Source organism: Acanthopagrus latus, chromosome 21 (genome assembly GCF_904848185.1).
Source record: "Acanthopagrus latus isolate v.2019 chromosome 21, fAcaLat1.1, whole genome shotgun sequence".
NCBI lineage: Eukaryota > Metazoa > Chordata > Actinopteri > Spariformes > Sparidae > Acanthopagrus > Acanthopagrus latus.
In genome coordinates this window covers 11,906,183-11,922,366 of record NC_051059.1, presented here as the reverse complement: position 1 = coordinate 11,922,366, position 16,184 = coordinate 11,906,183, and the positions used below count along the sequence as shown (strand labels likewise).

The 16,184-nt window shown below is 39.3% G+C and overlaps 1 protein-coding gene across 2 annotated transcripts; it reads right to left on the bottom strand.

The window, feature by feature from the left end:
• Positions 1 to 78: 78 nt before the first annotated feature.
• Positions 79 to 16,150, bottom strand: miga1 (mitoguardin 1). Of its 2 annotated transcripts, none has more exons than XM_037084750.1 (16): positions 15,824 to 16,150; positions 13,538 to 13,694; positions 10,777 to 10,948; positions 9,810 to 9,928; positions 8,847 to 8,979; positions 8,530 to 8,666; positions 6,940 to 7,063; positions 6,718 to 6,818; positions 4,368 to 4,477; positions 4,201 to 4,273; positions 3,906 to 3,992; positions 3,725 to 3,823; positions 3,506 to 3,640; positions 3,204 to 3,257; positions 2,877 to 2,993; positions 79 to 2,421 (listed from the first exon to the last, which is right to left on the bottom strand). In XM_037084750.1, exons 2-16 carry the CDS (start codon positions 13,634 to 13,636, stop codon positions 2,203 to 2,205), a joined length of 1,779 nt encoding a protein of 592 aa, XP_036940645.1. In that variant the 5' UTR covers positions 13,637 to 13,694; positions 15,824 to 16,150; the 3' UTR covers positions 79 to 2,202. The 2 variants fall into 2 exon arrangements, with proteins under 2 accessions (XP_036940645.1, XP_036940643.1); XM_037084748.1 differs by having other exon boundaries at positions 15,830 to 16,150.
• Positions 16,151 to 16,184: the final 34 nt, after the last annotated feature.

Here is a 16,184-nt window from a genome sequence, read left to right as displayed (position 1 = left end):
GCAACTCACCTGGTTCATGTGGGCATATGACCACAATGCTGTAAATCTAGTTTAAAAAGGAAAAACAAGTGCAGTAAGTCATTTTTTTTAAATTTTATTTGTACACAAAAACAAAGTGAACTCACAAATGTAAAACTTTCTTCCCTGTGTTGCCAAAATAAGATCTTAAAACAAGAAAAGACCATTACATGACTATGTAAGAAAAGGAGGGGACAAAATCCTGAACCTTTAGTCTGAAGCTAAAGTCTGAATGAGGATATTAAGTTCCAGTGCTCTTAACGCCGATGGATTTCAGAAGTTAAACAGGATCTTCTAAAAAACAATTCAGTATTGTCATTTTCAAGATTGATCATTCAATTTATACTGTATGTCTGCAAATGGCACAAAAAGCCCAGTGTCAGTTACTGGAGCCTACGGTGATGAGTTAAAATGTTTACCCAACAAGCTGATTATAACCCAGTTCTGACAAGTTATGTTGGATGATAAATTAAACAAGAGTCACATTTATTAAGCTTGAATCAGTCAGATAGGACTGGATTTTGTCCCCCATCAATCACATTAGGAAGATTTCAAGGTACACGTGGGCATGTTGGTGTTTTAAGAACGATAGCAAATAATCTGAACGTATCCTTCAAAGGGCAACTCCACCACTTTGAGTGCATTTACAGGTCTTAGAGTACTACTGCATATGTGTTGAGTATTAAAGTCTTGTTTAGCTCTGGAAGAAGCCGTATGCCATCTGATAAATGTTGCATTATGGGAAATTGGTGATCAGTTTTATCAAAAGCTGTCCACTGGTCCTACAACATTGTTAAATGCATTATGGACAGTTAAAAGAAATGGATCAAAAATTGATGCAGCAGCACTGGAGGTGACATGTTAATTTTACGTTGTCTTGAGCAGCATCCCATAAGCAATTTTATCAGCTTCCTCTGGAGCCACAACAGGCGCAGTAGTCCTCAATTAGACCTGTAAACACACTTTAAAAAATGGCTAAAATTGGTAGCAATGTCCTTTTTAAAAGGAACATCCTGCAGTAAATCATCTCTAAGGAGTTTTTATTTTTTATCTTTAACACATTCCAGTAGTAACTCCACTGCATAAAGCGTCAATGTTGTGCATGTTCTGTACATGGCAGTGACTGAGCAATACAACAATAAATGTGTCGCAGTCTTCCTCTTCAGACTGACATTCAGTGATGACCACGAGGTTTGAACGTGTGCGTCGACAGTAAGGCTTCCTGTGTGTTTGCCCATCATAAAAATCAGAGCGGTACAAGTTGTTTAACAGCTGTAGGATTACATAATATTGGTGTATAATCTTTTATTTCCTGTGGCTGATAGTACACTGGGATTAAGAGCCTCGTGGGCTGCAGGCTGCGTGTGCTGGACTTGAAATTATTGCATGAGGCTTTGTGAGTGCCAAAAAAACCACAACTTTCCCTTTTACAGCAAGTCTGAGTCATTTTACATTTCTCTGTGCAACATGTGCTGATAACAAAGAACATCTAATGGTTTTGCATTGCTGACGTTCAACAAGATGTGAAAATGCATTTAATAAATCTATATCTGGTAAACATCTATTATATAACATTTGTATTCATACTATTGCATGTTGGAAGCTGATCACAATCCACTGAAGCGAACAGGTAAGACTACAACTTCTAAAAAATAAATCCTGCATCATTTCGCTGTATAGTAAAATAAATAGTGTAAATATTTTCCTTTTTCACACAAATTGCTCTTAACAGCAATACATATGCCTTAATTCACACAGCGTAATATCTACAGCACGAGAATTAATGCCAGTCTCACAGCAAGTTTAAATTACAAATACTATTGCTATGATATTGAAAACTAACGTGCACTGCCATGGCACAGTGACAGGAGGAATGGGGAGAGGAGATGAAGTGAAGGCAGACAACTGGTACAGTTTGTATAGATCCACAGCAGTGAGAGCGCACAGCATGATGGGAGATGTGATGAGTGGATTTCAGACCTCTGTGACATTTTTACATTAAAGTTTTTGAGTGAGTGTTTGGTTTAACCAATTTTATGCACCAGGCGGGTGAAGAGTCAAGTCATTCAAACCTACCTACAGATAGGTTCTTTGGTCTGACTTCATCCTTGAATAACTGCTGAGATCTCCATGCGTGTAGTGTTTTACGACCCCAGGTCTGTTTGGGGGATGAGTTCTCATTTCTCATTGCACCTGTGCCTCCAGCAGGGCACTGGGCACCAGCTGTACCTGTGGAGGGTTGCAGCTGTTGACGGGACGCAGGGCGTCGGCTCCCAGGTAGGCCAACAACAGTTCAGAGCGCCGGTGCAGCAGGTGGAGCATGTCTTCTGCTAGACTCTCCACTGAGGAGTAACGCACTTTGTCCAGGTCGAAAATGTCCTTGAGGAAGTGTAGCACCTGATCCTGAGGAAGAAATAAACAATTTGTGTAGAAGCGTTTTCGGGGACAGGAACACTAAAAACGGCGGCCTCTGTGAAAGAGGACCTCCTCCCCTGAAGATAGCAAAGATTTCTCTGGTAACAAAAACACAATTATTCTCGGTTTCAGATGGTTTCCTAAAAATGAAAACATATTATATTTCACTCCTGCCAAAACATTCCCCTTAATCCAACACTGTACCTTTAAATGCTTTAAATTATTGAATCAGTTTAGATTTATTTTAAAATGAATACTTTTCGAGAAATAATCTACAAAACCTGAAATCTGTGTGTCCTACGTAGATACAATGCTAACCTCAGGAGTATGAAACAGGGAGCTTGCTTAGGTAGAAACATCAGTTGTGACATCAGCAAAAGTAAAAACCCTGTTAGAAGAGCATTCTGGCAGATATCACAATATTTTCCGGTGCTGAGACTGACCTTGAAGAAGCAGCAGAAGTCGTGCAGGGAGCTCTTGGGCCCCAGGAAACCCCAAGCGAGAACGGGGCTGATCTGTTCACACACGGCATAGAAATGGGCAATGAAGCCGTCCGCCACCTGCGAAACAACAGAGATTGCTCGAAATGTCCTGACAAAAACGGATTGGCAACTAATATATGCAGTAATTATTCAGTTGTCTGTGGAATCAGTAAAATGTAGGATTTGAGATAAAGGAGACAGAAGCAGTGAAGCACCGAGACTGATATCTTAAGTGTTTATCCAGCCGTCACAGGCCTGCTCTTGTTCATCAGAAAAATTTTGATGTACCTTCATGTGCTGTCTCTTCTGCTTCATCACTGACCAACAACTTGATGCCACTGCCTGTGAAATACATACAGATTTTTTATCTTAAAATTAAAACTCAGTATCTCAGAAAAGAATAAAAAGTAGTTTTGTAACCTTCGATTTGGCCTTTTCAAACCAACTCTACATTTTCCATACACCAACACAGCATTCTTATCTGGAAAGTTTTAGTATTATTCTTCTGTGGTATGATTATCATCATAGTGCTGCAATAAATCACTGAATTTGTTTTCAGAAGATTCATTTCCCGAAGAAATCTGACTCACTGTCTCCTTGAAGGAGCTGTTGAGCCAGCGGTTGTTGATCACGTTCTGGATGGAGATTGGTGGATTCTCCAGGTCCTCGAATGAGTCCATCAGGATGAAGTCTAGCACTATATCATAGAAGTTCAAGTGCTTCACCTGGAGAGGAAGAGTATGAGACATTATAAATGAGAAGAAGAGAGGTTGTTTATTCAAACTTGTCACCAGACAGACAGACATTACCCCTCGTGTTGCCAGCTCCACCTCTGTGTTCTCCCAGTGCTCTGTGTGCTCCAGGAAGGAAATCATCTCCTCAAACACTTCCTCGAATCGGTTCGGGTTCTGAAAACCAAACGATGACTGTTAGAAAGGGAAGCACTCGTTGAAGGTGTATCATCTTCATTAGTTGTGGCTTCAGTCGTACCTTCTGAGCTTTCACAATAATGGAAGACAGTATTTTCTTTCCCGTTTCGGCCAGAAACATCCTGGTCGTTCTCTCGCACAAAATGAGCTGGAGAAAAAAAACACTTTACTCCAAACAGATCCTTTATTTACTTTATGGGTACAAAAACAGTGAATACTAGAATTCTACACAAGTTTGTGCATTAAACGGCTGGTTTGCTGCTTTTCTGTCTATATATACATTTTGTTTATATGGTAAAAAACAACTGAAAACAACCATCCACTTTTTATCTATAAGATGTAAGGTTATACTGTACCTGACATGCCTGCCGCACACAGTGCAATTTTGCAAGGAAATCTACATCCCCAAAACAGTCCAGCATCTCAGTCCTGAAAAATAACACAAATTGCGTTATCACACAGCTCGTTCCAGGAATGTCAATTCTCTGTAATTCACGTCTATTAGAGTGATTAGTTTAAGTACCGCAGCACCCTGCAGGAGATCTTTCCATCCTCGGCCAGCTGCAGCGCTTCCTCGTAGAAAGGGTGATGACCCAGAGCCAAGACGCTCCTCAGCTCTCGGTGCTCAGACAGCTAATACAAAGACAGACAGAGATTATGGTTGACTGAATAATGATCATTCAATCCCATTCCTGGTAGAGAGATTAACAGTGAAATGAGATGCAGCCAAAGCTTCTTGTTCTTAATGCAGTATGTTCCTCTTAGTCTTGAACATTCATGTAAAAATAGTAAGCTTTCAGATTTTGATGGCTGACATCAGAACATTTGAAGACGTCAAAGAGGTACAAACATTTCCAAAATGTTTTTAACTGATGCTTTACAAAGAGATATCAGAATGTTTACATGCACAAATTACATTTTTTGGCCTTATTCATGATAAGGCAATAACTGTACAAAGCTGTGTACACGACTAAAGGAGATGAACGTTGCAGGAGCTGTGCTGTTCACATTCGTCACAGCTTCTGTCTTTCATTCGTTCAACCACCTTCTTGAAAAGGTGGGTGTTGCGATATTTGTGCCAATCCAAAAATATACTATCTTTGTTTTCCATAATATCTGAAAGTAGCTGTGTTTTTTTTTAATTACGACCAGACTATTTAATTCCCCCCGTATGTCACAAAATGTCACAAACTGCTGCAATAACCCCATTTAGGATCCTGAATGCGCTGTATTAGGACGGCACAATAAATCTTTTCAGCATCAACATCGCAATGCACGCTTCAGCAATAGTCACATCGCAGGACATTCAATGTCAAGTTTAGCTAATTAACTCAAATACATCCTTCTACCATTTTTTGCTGAATGATACACAAGAGCAAAAATCACAAAGTTCCCATTTTCCATGACTAATGTATATATCGCAGATAACCAAAATACTGCAATGTCAGTCTGGTCTGCTACTGTGCAGCACTTCACCTGAACAATACCAGCATTTTCCACGTCTCAATTGGAAAAATGCTGCATTTGAAGGACCAATTCAAAATATCCAAATGAAATATGCCCTGACCCTTAACAAATCCCAGATACATTTGGAATATTAGTGTGTATGTAAACAGTCACTGTCTGTATTTTCTTTGGACAGATAAACCTCATGTAATGTGCAGAGGTCATTTTTTGTTGTTTTGTTAAAGAACTACGAGGCGTCTCAACTTCACTAATAAAATCTGACGGTCATGTGACATGACATCACCAAAAAGAAAGTCACTTGCAAGCAAACCTTGACGAGGTTACTGGGAGCCGCAACATTATCTTTAAGACCATAGAGATATAATAGAGATGCCTTTAAGTTTATTTGCACTCTTATCAACATCCTTAATATTTGGGCTAACAGAATCCTTATGATGGGTCATGTCTGACATCTGTGCTTCTGCTGTTATTAGTTCTTCAATTGAGCTGTTTTGAACTCTGTTAGAAAACTGTCATCTCCATGTTGTCGTGCTTTGTGGAAACTATAGTGGAATGAGCTGCAGGGCTAGAGCTGCATAGATGCTGCATACTGAGGAATGCTGAAAGTCTATTTATAGTGACTCACTGAGTATAAGTGACCCAGTTTGACTGCAAGGAGCTCTGCCTGTTAAACATTTACTGGTTTGTGGACATGAATACATTAAATAACAATTTATTTTTTATCACTTTTAAACACATTTACTTGACTGTAGCTCCAAGTACATTTGATACCATTTACATCAAACAATGTCTTCTGTACATTCAACACCCAATCCTGGTAGACATAAATAGCACCTTCAGCTTTCAGCAGGGGGGCACATTAATACCTTTATATGAACATTTGGTCAACATTTCAGCTGCATTTCAAGAAATTTGGCTTCAGTGAAAAAATCAATGATTTGTACCCACCAGTTTATTTTAGTAAAATGTGGGTCAAGTACACCAGTGGCACCGGATACTCAGCTCGAGCCCCCACGCTGACTTAACGATTTAAGGAGATCAGCTGAGTCCTGGTAAACACCGGGTGGTGAACTTACAGGAGGATGAAAGCTATTTGAATCAAACTCCTGCTGTGAACTGGTTGTAGGTGTGAAGCTTGCGGTTTGAGATTTAGATGTTTGTTTCTCTTCCTCTGCCACTCTGGTGCTCAACTATGCGACTATGGAGCATGTTATTTATTATAGTACTGTTCACTTTAGTTTGAAGACTCTACACTAGTATTACAGTTTAAACATAAGGTCATGGTCAACATAAGTTGTTGCCATTTTATAGACTGAATTATTAATTGATTTATAGTATAAATAAGCCGCAGAATAGTATATAAGGAAAATAATCATAGCTGCAGCACTACAGACTGCTCCTCTCACCTCAGCAGCAGACACAAATGAGTCAGTGGAGGCGATGCTGATGCTGTCCCTCAGACAGGCGTCGTCCAGATCCTCTCTGCCCAAAATGTCTGCCATTTTATCTGTCATGGAGAATAATCCTTATGATGTGTTGCATAACACAGTGATGTACGGGTGCACATATCATTAAACCCAGTGGTTATCATGGATATTACATAATATTGTGAATAAATAGTGACTCACCCTGGCTGTTGCTGTGGGATGAAGGCTCTGACATGCACAACACTCCTTCAAACTCCTCCTGGAGGCTGTAAGCTCTTTGCAGCAGAGACTTCAGCCTGTGGATGAACTCCACACTGATGACATCCTGAACACAAAAACAGTCAAGTTCAACTATAGAAATATGACTCATAAAGCCCTGAAGCGGATCCTACTTTCATCCACCTTGGTGTTGTGGTGAAAACCGCCCCATTCCTTAACTTTGCAACATCGGACCAACTCTCTTCTTGAATTTGTCATGATGGTGAGGTCTGGGAACCGAAATACAGGGGTTTGAGGATTATTGGTTCTTCAGGATAGTATGAACTTAAAAGGGCTACACAGACTAAGACCAATCACTAATCATAACGTTCTGTAAACAGTGGCACCAGCTGTGTTAGCAGCTTAAGAAATTGGATGGTTTTATGTAATTCTTCAAAGACGCGAGGAGTTGCAAGAGTTTTCATCTTTTGAACACAAATTAGATTTATTATGGCATGAGTCAACATCAATTATCCTGAAGAGCATCATAGAAAACATCATTCAAATTGAAAGGAACTTCAGAGAGCCCATTAGTGCTAAAGTCTGTCTGCAGTATTTGATGAGCAATTTGCATCTAATATTACCCATTTAATACATTCTATAAAAAACAAAGACTGAGTTATTAGAGTAGACCATCTCAAAAGTCTTTCCTACATGCCATCAATTAGCAACATTATTTTGGAGAGAAATGCCCTAAAAATCAAATTTATTGAAGGCCCTGTGGATTCAGAAGGATTTTGATTCACTGTCAGTATTTATATGATTCATTGAATCTGTTTGAAAGTGATTCCAACTATATTGTTTGCCACTGTCGTAGCTGGGATGTAGACTCCGCTATTCACACATCACATCTATTGTTATTGGTGTGGACACCCCATAAAGCTTACTTTGTATGTTAGAGGGATTAATACTTTTTGTATTAAAAAATAAACAAAACAAAACACCACAAACAAAAACAAACAGTTACAACCTACACCACTCAAACCCTATTAAGTCTTTCAGGGGTTCCTTGAGAATCCCCCGTGACCTAATTATTAAGAAGCTTTCTAAAGAGGCACACCAGAGCAGGGGATGTCCTTTGCAGCAGAACTGTCATTATGTTTGGGTGCCTGAGCCTTACTATTTGACCCATGCTAATCCAAAACCTTTCCAACCAGTTTAGCTAGCTAATGAGTTAACTGTTATACAATCTAAACTCTGACACCAGTGGGTTGTCTGGTTATTCATGTATGTGACCTGTAGTGCAGCTTTGTGTGCAGTTTATTCCTCTGTACCTTCCTCTGGTATGAAAGGTAAGTACACAGATAAGAGAAGAGAAAAAGTTGGCAGAGCTTGAATCAATACACCGTCTCTGTGGACCCAGGATGAGGAAGATGCTGCCAATTATTTAATTAATTTATTTACTTAGATATTAATTTCCTCATGGGCCAGTTACAGTTTGAACACTATCAATTCTTACAAAATGCCTCCTGACAAACATCTGAAATGCATTATTTGGCTGACTCCTAATCATAAGTGTGATGGTGTGTTCACCTCCATGCCCTGCTCAGCGATGGTGTCTCCAGCACCAGTTTTGACGGATGCACAGCTGGCGTCGTCATCGGCCTGCCTGCTCCTAAATGTCAACGCTTCCTCCCACCGCCTCAGAGCCTCCTCAAATAAATCCATACCTGCAAACACACACAATCTCGTAAAACAATCGGAAGCTCAAAAGCTTCATATTGACACAAAACCTCAAAAAATTGAAATAAATAAATAAATTCTTCCATCATTTCAACAGATTTATAGTGAGGCTCATTGTCCTTCCCATTTACAAACACTGGGGTAACATAGCGTTAAAGTATCTTTACCCATAAGGTAGAGGTTTTCAGGTGTGGTCACAGGTAAGTTGACCACACTGCAGATGTCAGCTTCCCCTGCTCGGTCCCAACAGGTGGATTCATTTGCGCAGGTGCTGCTGCTGGAGGAGTTCATGCTTTTTACCTGCAAAGCCACAGCAGAAGAACACAGATCACTTTCAAGTAATGGAAGCAGCATCTCAACACAAACTCAAAGCAAGTCAACCCCGTCAACTCAGCATGTTCAGTGTGCTTTGACTAGGGTTGCACCACGCTTCATCGTTGACAGCTGAGGCTTCTATTGAGGTTTTTGAATGAAGCATCAAATGTCTGTATCTTATTAAATAATCACCCAAAAAATAATTACATAAAATGAAATTTAAAAAATGGTGTCAAAGCTGAAATAGATTCTCTTGCTGCCCTGTCAAAGATCGAGTTTAAGCAATTCTGAAGAAAGATGTCTTTGTACGAGTACCTGGAATTGATGGCCTGGGACTGAGACTCAACTTTCATGCTGCGCAGCTTTCAAACTTTGGTTTGGAACTCGAATAGCAAAGTAATGAATGAAGCTTAGAAATGAAATGAAACTATTCTGGACAGCCCAAGTGTTGCTGTAGGTCTACACGTAGTTTGTATGATTTTGTTTACTCATTAGTTCAGAAAATCCATGGTAAAACTGTCCAAGGATATTTTGGCCAATAATATCTAAAAAATATATACATAACCCACCATCTACAGTGCACATACCAAATATTAAATTCTTTTTGACCACTTAATTAATTCAACTCTCGACTGTGCTGTACCAGGTACATGACAGCAACAAAGAGGACTGGTTTGGACAGATGGAAGCCATCATTGGACTTAATTCTGCCCATATAAATATATGGTATTCTACTTTGTCTTTTCTTAACAGTTGTAGCTTGTTATTGCATTATTTTTCTGGGTTTGGAGATTTCACATGAAAAACTATCTTACTGAGGCCAGGCTCAGCAGAGACCCAGACAGCTTCCTGTAGTCCCCTGTCGTGAGAACCAGACCAGAGGAGCAACCATTCTTGGAGTTGAGGGTAAGAGTGATGTTTTGACTGGTGTTATCTGGGCAGAGAGTTCAGAGATAACTTTGATGAGACAGATGTGAAAACAGGCATCACACAGCATGAGCATGTAGCAGAGTTACACAATGAATAAACAATGTTTTCCAACTTCATGACTCAAGGTTCACATCACCTCTGCCCTGTTTTAATAATTTACCCTCTGGCTCACCTGCTGCCGAGAGCTGGTTTATAAAAACAGCTTCCAGTTCTGATTATTTCTTACAAAACAAATTCACACTCAAACTACATTGTAAAGTTGTATAGTTTGTATATTTACTTTATACAGCATCTTTTTGGAGAGATTTCCTTTGATTTGCTGAAATTCAGAGAGTGCATGGGGGCCAGCAAGGACACATTTTGATAAAAAAGCAACAGTAAAAAAACTCTGTAAACACACTGAACATCTAAAGAGCCTCAAGAAGTTACTGAGGCTGGGTGTCACACAGCACTTTGTTATGTTCTGAACACTGATTTCTGACTACCTCTATCCATGTTTATTATTCTGTTCATGCTGTATAATATGTTAATTCAAATGCAATTCCCTCCTGGGTCAAATTCCAGATGTATCAAATTTTTTCAAAATATTCAACTACTATACTACTATATTTGACTCCATCTGATTCTGCATTTCTGTAAATTTCTCTTTGGAACTCTAACCCCCGGGCACAAATCTTCCTAAGTGAGATTAAATGAGTTAAAGCATTCAGTTTATGTTGATACAGGAGCTGTCCAACATGCAAGTCTGATTACATCACAAACCATCAACTGAGCTAGCCTACCAAGAAGAGATCACAGGCCAGAAAGCCAGCTATGTGAGAAGAAAAAAATATCTGTGTCAGTGAGTTTTACCATTCTCTACTAAGGCTGGGAAGGAAAATTCAAAGCCAGCCTGCTCCCACTGAGGCGAGTGAGTCTTTTTTCTGCCCTTCCTCCTCTGGAAGTGACGTGCAAGGAAGAGTAGTGAGACAGCACCGAAGGCAGTGGCTGCCACCAGCTTCTTGGTGCCTGTGCTGACACTCACCTGGAGGACAAGTGGAGGGAGAAAAGGTTTGATTTAAAATATTTATGCATCTTAAAAAGAAGACTGAGCAGAAACTTGCTTTTCTTCTCGTTGGGGCAGGCCAAGAAAAAAGGAAGAAAAAATCTGATCAAACCAAAAATCATAATTTGTATTTTAACGTTCTTTAAGTTATCACATGCCTTTTTCCGACTGAGGGAGTCAGTCACAAGTTTTCACTGAAGAAAAATAAAAATGATGTGATTTTTGCTGGAGTCTGTACCAAACAAGCTTACTGCCTTACGTCTGGAGAATATGATTTATAGCGTCTCTATAGCATCACAATTTTTCATGTATAAATCTATGTGGTGCCACAATTTAACTCCCACAAAAGAACCACGGCTCCAGCAATATTGCACCTGGACATACTGCAATTTCAATACTATTTTAAATGCTTCTGGCGCCCTAACTCCAACTAAATAAAATAAGTAATGATTAAAAAACAAAGGCAAGACAAAACATTCCTTGATTGTGAAATTAAAGCCGTCTAATGTCTCCATTAAAGAAAGATAGTGATATGACGACTAGGGATGCATGATATTATGATAACGATGATGACTACGCATCTCGGCATGATCAGTAGCTAAAGGACCAAAAATGTCCCCATGAGGATTGGCATTTTTTTTACAGTTGTAAAAACATTTGTAAAAATAGTTTAACACATGTTCCACAAGTCTTAACAGAGCAAATTTTATTAGTGCTATGTAATCTTAAATCATCCATGTTAGCCCACTTCAACTTAGTTTTCAAACATTCAGATGTGCATAAACTACAGGTTAGGAACATTTTTAGTATAAAGTACAAAAATGTTAAATTATTGGATATCTGATCAGTATCGGCCATGAGAAACAGTTAATTATAGGTTATCAGTATCAGCTGAAAAAATGCGTATCATGCATCCCTAATAATGACCAGTGAAAAGGTTGGGAAAAAGAACAGGAGGGACTACATCACACACAACACAGAGTATATTTCCTGTCTAATGGGAGTTCATCTGAGGATGGATCACTCAAAATATTCTGGAAAGCAATGATGTAACAAACAGAGCTGAGAACCAGCTACCAGTCTGTCATTTAGATTTCAAAGAATCCATTTCAGATAGCGTGCATGGCCGGGGGGGCCCGCTATAGATAGAAACACTGAATGGCGAGGGAGATTATCCCCACAGACACACTGCTGCACATTCTCTACAACTGAAGATTACATAAACACCGATTTAGGAGCGATGACAACGGCCATAATATTGACTTTTTTGAAAATAGACTGGGATGACTGAATGGTGGTACAGGCCTGCAGTGTTTCCATGCTGTTTCCATTCCTGCTACTCATACATGTCAGGCATGCTCCTACCAGATCCAAATCTGCTACGTGACTGTGGCCACACACTGTCCTCATGCACTACTCATAAACACTGTAACATGAGGGTCCCTGAGAGAAAACATTGGCAACTATCCAGCAAAGGAAAGGTTAAGCTGAGTACAAACAGCATTCACTTTACTTATTGATAAAAAAAAACTGACATAGAGGTCAATGTGTAATAAAAAGTCTCAGATATTGGACTGTGTTTTCTAATTTCAAATCCCAATTTTGGAATGTGCCCTTTCAGAACGATCACATTCAACATTGTTCATTTAACATAAGTTTTAAATGAGCTTTTAATTGTGTTTTTAAAATAGTTGTGCTTCCAGTTTGGTTAAATATCCATAGACACATTATTACTCATGTATGATACTAACGTTTTATTACAACAGTATTCCAACCATGCAGTCAATATTCATGCTCATGGAAAGCCAGACCCTGACTTTTGGCTGTCTTCTATGCTTGTGTCAAATGAACCCTTTTACACATTCTTATCAGCAACAGTATCAAGCACAGCTGCTGGCCAATATCATTCTATAATACAAAGGTTGTAGCTGACTGCTCAAACATGCAGTAGTATCGTACATGTAAATAGACGCAGACAGAGACCTTCCTAACCAGCTTAGAGGGAGCACAGTGAATGGACTTGTACCAAATTCAGTCACATCTGACCTTCAGACAACTCACTCTGCCACATGCAGATGCATGTCTGATAACACTGTGATTACTTAAGAACAACAAGGACACAAGAAATGCATTGTGTAACATAACTGGTTAAAAGAAGGTCAGTAAAACTTTGGGTGGGCAGGTCTCTATGTTTGTTACACCTACAATTTGCCAGTGGCCATGTTGGAGACAGTGTGGCTCTTCTGACACAACTCACTCACATCATTTTGGCAGAATATTACTGTTTTGGGAAGTCCCTTCAAGTTTATTGATACTTGATACTATCTCTGTATTTCATTTAAAGAAGATGTAAGTAACTGATTTTAGTCCAGCTATTTGTTCAGGCTGACGATAGGGCCAAATATGTCAAACTGAAACAGAAACACAGTCAATGTTTGCAAAACAGTGTAAAAAAAAAAAAAGCAAGAGAACCTGAAAGTGTAACTGTGCCATCAACAATCTCCCCTCTTATTAATTCCCAAAAGAAAACTGTTGACCAATTCCTACACATTTCAAACACACCCTCACCTGTGCCAGGGAGCCGTACACGGACAGCGGTAAGTCAACCATGCGCAGGGCAGCAGCTTTGACAGACAGCTGGGAGCTTGTGAGGGTCTCATGTGTCATTGTGGCGATCTATCCATGACTTGGCAACTTTTGTATCCTCATCACCATTCTGCTGGACCTGAGGGGGATGACAGGAGCGAGTGACATGCAAGGATTAAACCTGGGCGGCTCAGGAGGGATATAATGACGATATTACATAAAGCCTCTGACATATGTGCAAATGCTTGACCTGTGTAGAGGTTGGCTGATCAGCCACTTAGATATTGTTAAAACATGTTCTGATTATATAATACATTTCATCAACTTCCCCAATTATTACTTGCACTAAAACTATCATGAAAGAATTGACCAACCCAGTAAGTCAAATGCATTAGTCATGGACAATTCATCAGTACACCCAGCAAAGGTATGGAGTGCAAAGGTACTTCAAACTGTACCTTACAATAAACCTGCCTGAACAGAATGGCAGTCTGAGTACAGAAGAAAATTAGAGGCTTCATCTTCGTGCAAACACGGTATTGCCTTCTCTAAACAGTCACACACGATAGTAGGGAGCCTATCCTCTAAGCTGCTAAATATCCACCTGACAAGACAACATGCAACATCCAATTAAGTTTACACAAGAGACTCAACGCATGGGTGATTAATACATGTGATGCGAATTATACATGTGATGTGAATTCACAACCTGACAAAATGTGGATTCTATGTCTCAAAAGCTCAAAACTGCTCATTAATGGTACACTGTGTAGGTTCAGGGAGGAAAACATCTTATTAAGACAGTTAATATTTACAATATTATGAGGTAATAATACAAATTCAGTTTATTGATGTATTCCGACAAGCCATCCTGGATGAGAATAAGGTCCCCATAACACTGTTTGATACTAGAAAATAAGCTTCTTAAAAGGGTCCTGCTAACATACACAAAATGCACCTCTAAGTAATGTTAGAGTTTTTGTGATTAATGTTATAAGCCAATGTATTTCAAGTTTGCATTTTGTTAAAAGAGCAAAATGTAGTTTTGGAGAATAAATTGAAATATCACACAAGGCTGGGGTCATAACACAAACTCGGAAATATTGAACTGAATAAACAATCTGTTCTCAGAGGTAACAAATACAGTCCCTGGAAGATTGTTTGAAACTAACTAGAAGGGTGGCAGGGTCTGCCACACATAAACAAAGTAAGGCAGTATGAAATTGTGTTGTCCTTTGTTTATTCAATGTATTCAGTCTCTAAAATGAGGAGAGATTGTTTATTCAGTTTGTCAGGGCTTTAAGAAATAATTAGTCAAGGAAGATCTTTCTCTTCTGGTTACACTTTCTTTCCAAAACTACATATCTCACTTTCAACGTAAACGACACATTACATCTCAACACTGGGTTTGCATTTGAATTAAGACAGGCTGTCTTAAACCATAGATATGCTACTGACAAGTAAACAATACAAAATAATTATTTTTTCCCTTTTTTCCTATTTTTTCCCTGAATTTCTGCATTAAACCAGTAACAATCCAGTACATCAAGATTCAAAACAGACATTTTTAACTTGCAAAAGGCACTATAATTTGACATTATTGAGAGTGCATTGAGTATTGAGCACGAATGTTACACCACAGTAGAAATACTGAACATTTATTTCCCTTATTCAAGTTATTTAATCTTGTTTCTAGAGCCTTATTTTCAGTCAACTTGTAAGTTATGCCATTTTATTTTACATCACTAGTCTAATATGACTGATAATATTTTCTACAGTGTCTATTTAATGATGTTTTTATACTTCTATATGCCTTATGTCACACACACACTGGATTCGCCTCTCTTGTATACAATAAACTTGCATTGTCTTGTCACAACAATGAGTGAAACATCCAAAGTTTCAGCTCTCATTCACAAGCACAATACCAAAACAACTCTCAGTAAATTAGCTGTTTGTTTCAAGGTTTTCAGAGGGTGTTTTCGGGGAGAAAAACCACCGACATGAACAAAAGCAGCACCCCTTCTCTACGACAGTCTGTCAGGTTCGTCTTATCAGCACATGGATAGAAAAATGATAGTACTCCACTGTTATTGGCCTGGCTGAGCAGCTAAACGGCTAACTTACCTAACGAGGCTAATAACGGTTAGCAGTGTTAGCTTACTTTGTCACAACGGCGTGAACTAAACAGTCTAACAAATAAACTCGCCAATTCATGTGAGTATTTTCTAACTGAATATGACAAGCTGAGTGTAAAGACGATATCACCGGTACATTTGAAGGTTTCCTCCACAGACTCTGCCCCCGGTGGATCCGCCGCTCCTCCCGCTGACCTCAGCTGCTGCCGAGTGAAGGACTTCGGCGGCGGCGCGCGCCCATCCAGCGTGGCTTTCAAAATAAAAGCATGCTCCCTGTCATCTTTGTGGAGCTTCTGCGCCTCCACTCGGCTTTCTCGGGTATTACAGTGGAGGCTTCCATCACAGAGATAATATCATAAACATGTAAAAGTCCAAGAGCATGCGCTTACATTTCGTCCTCTTCATTGTTTCAATAAAAATAGAAAAAGATGAGAAAATAATGAAGAACAGAGTTAGAGCTGATGATTTACTGTGGTAAGGAGACCGGGGTA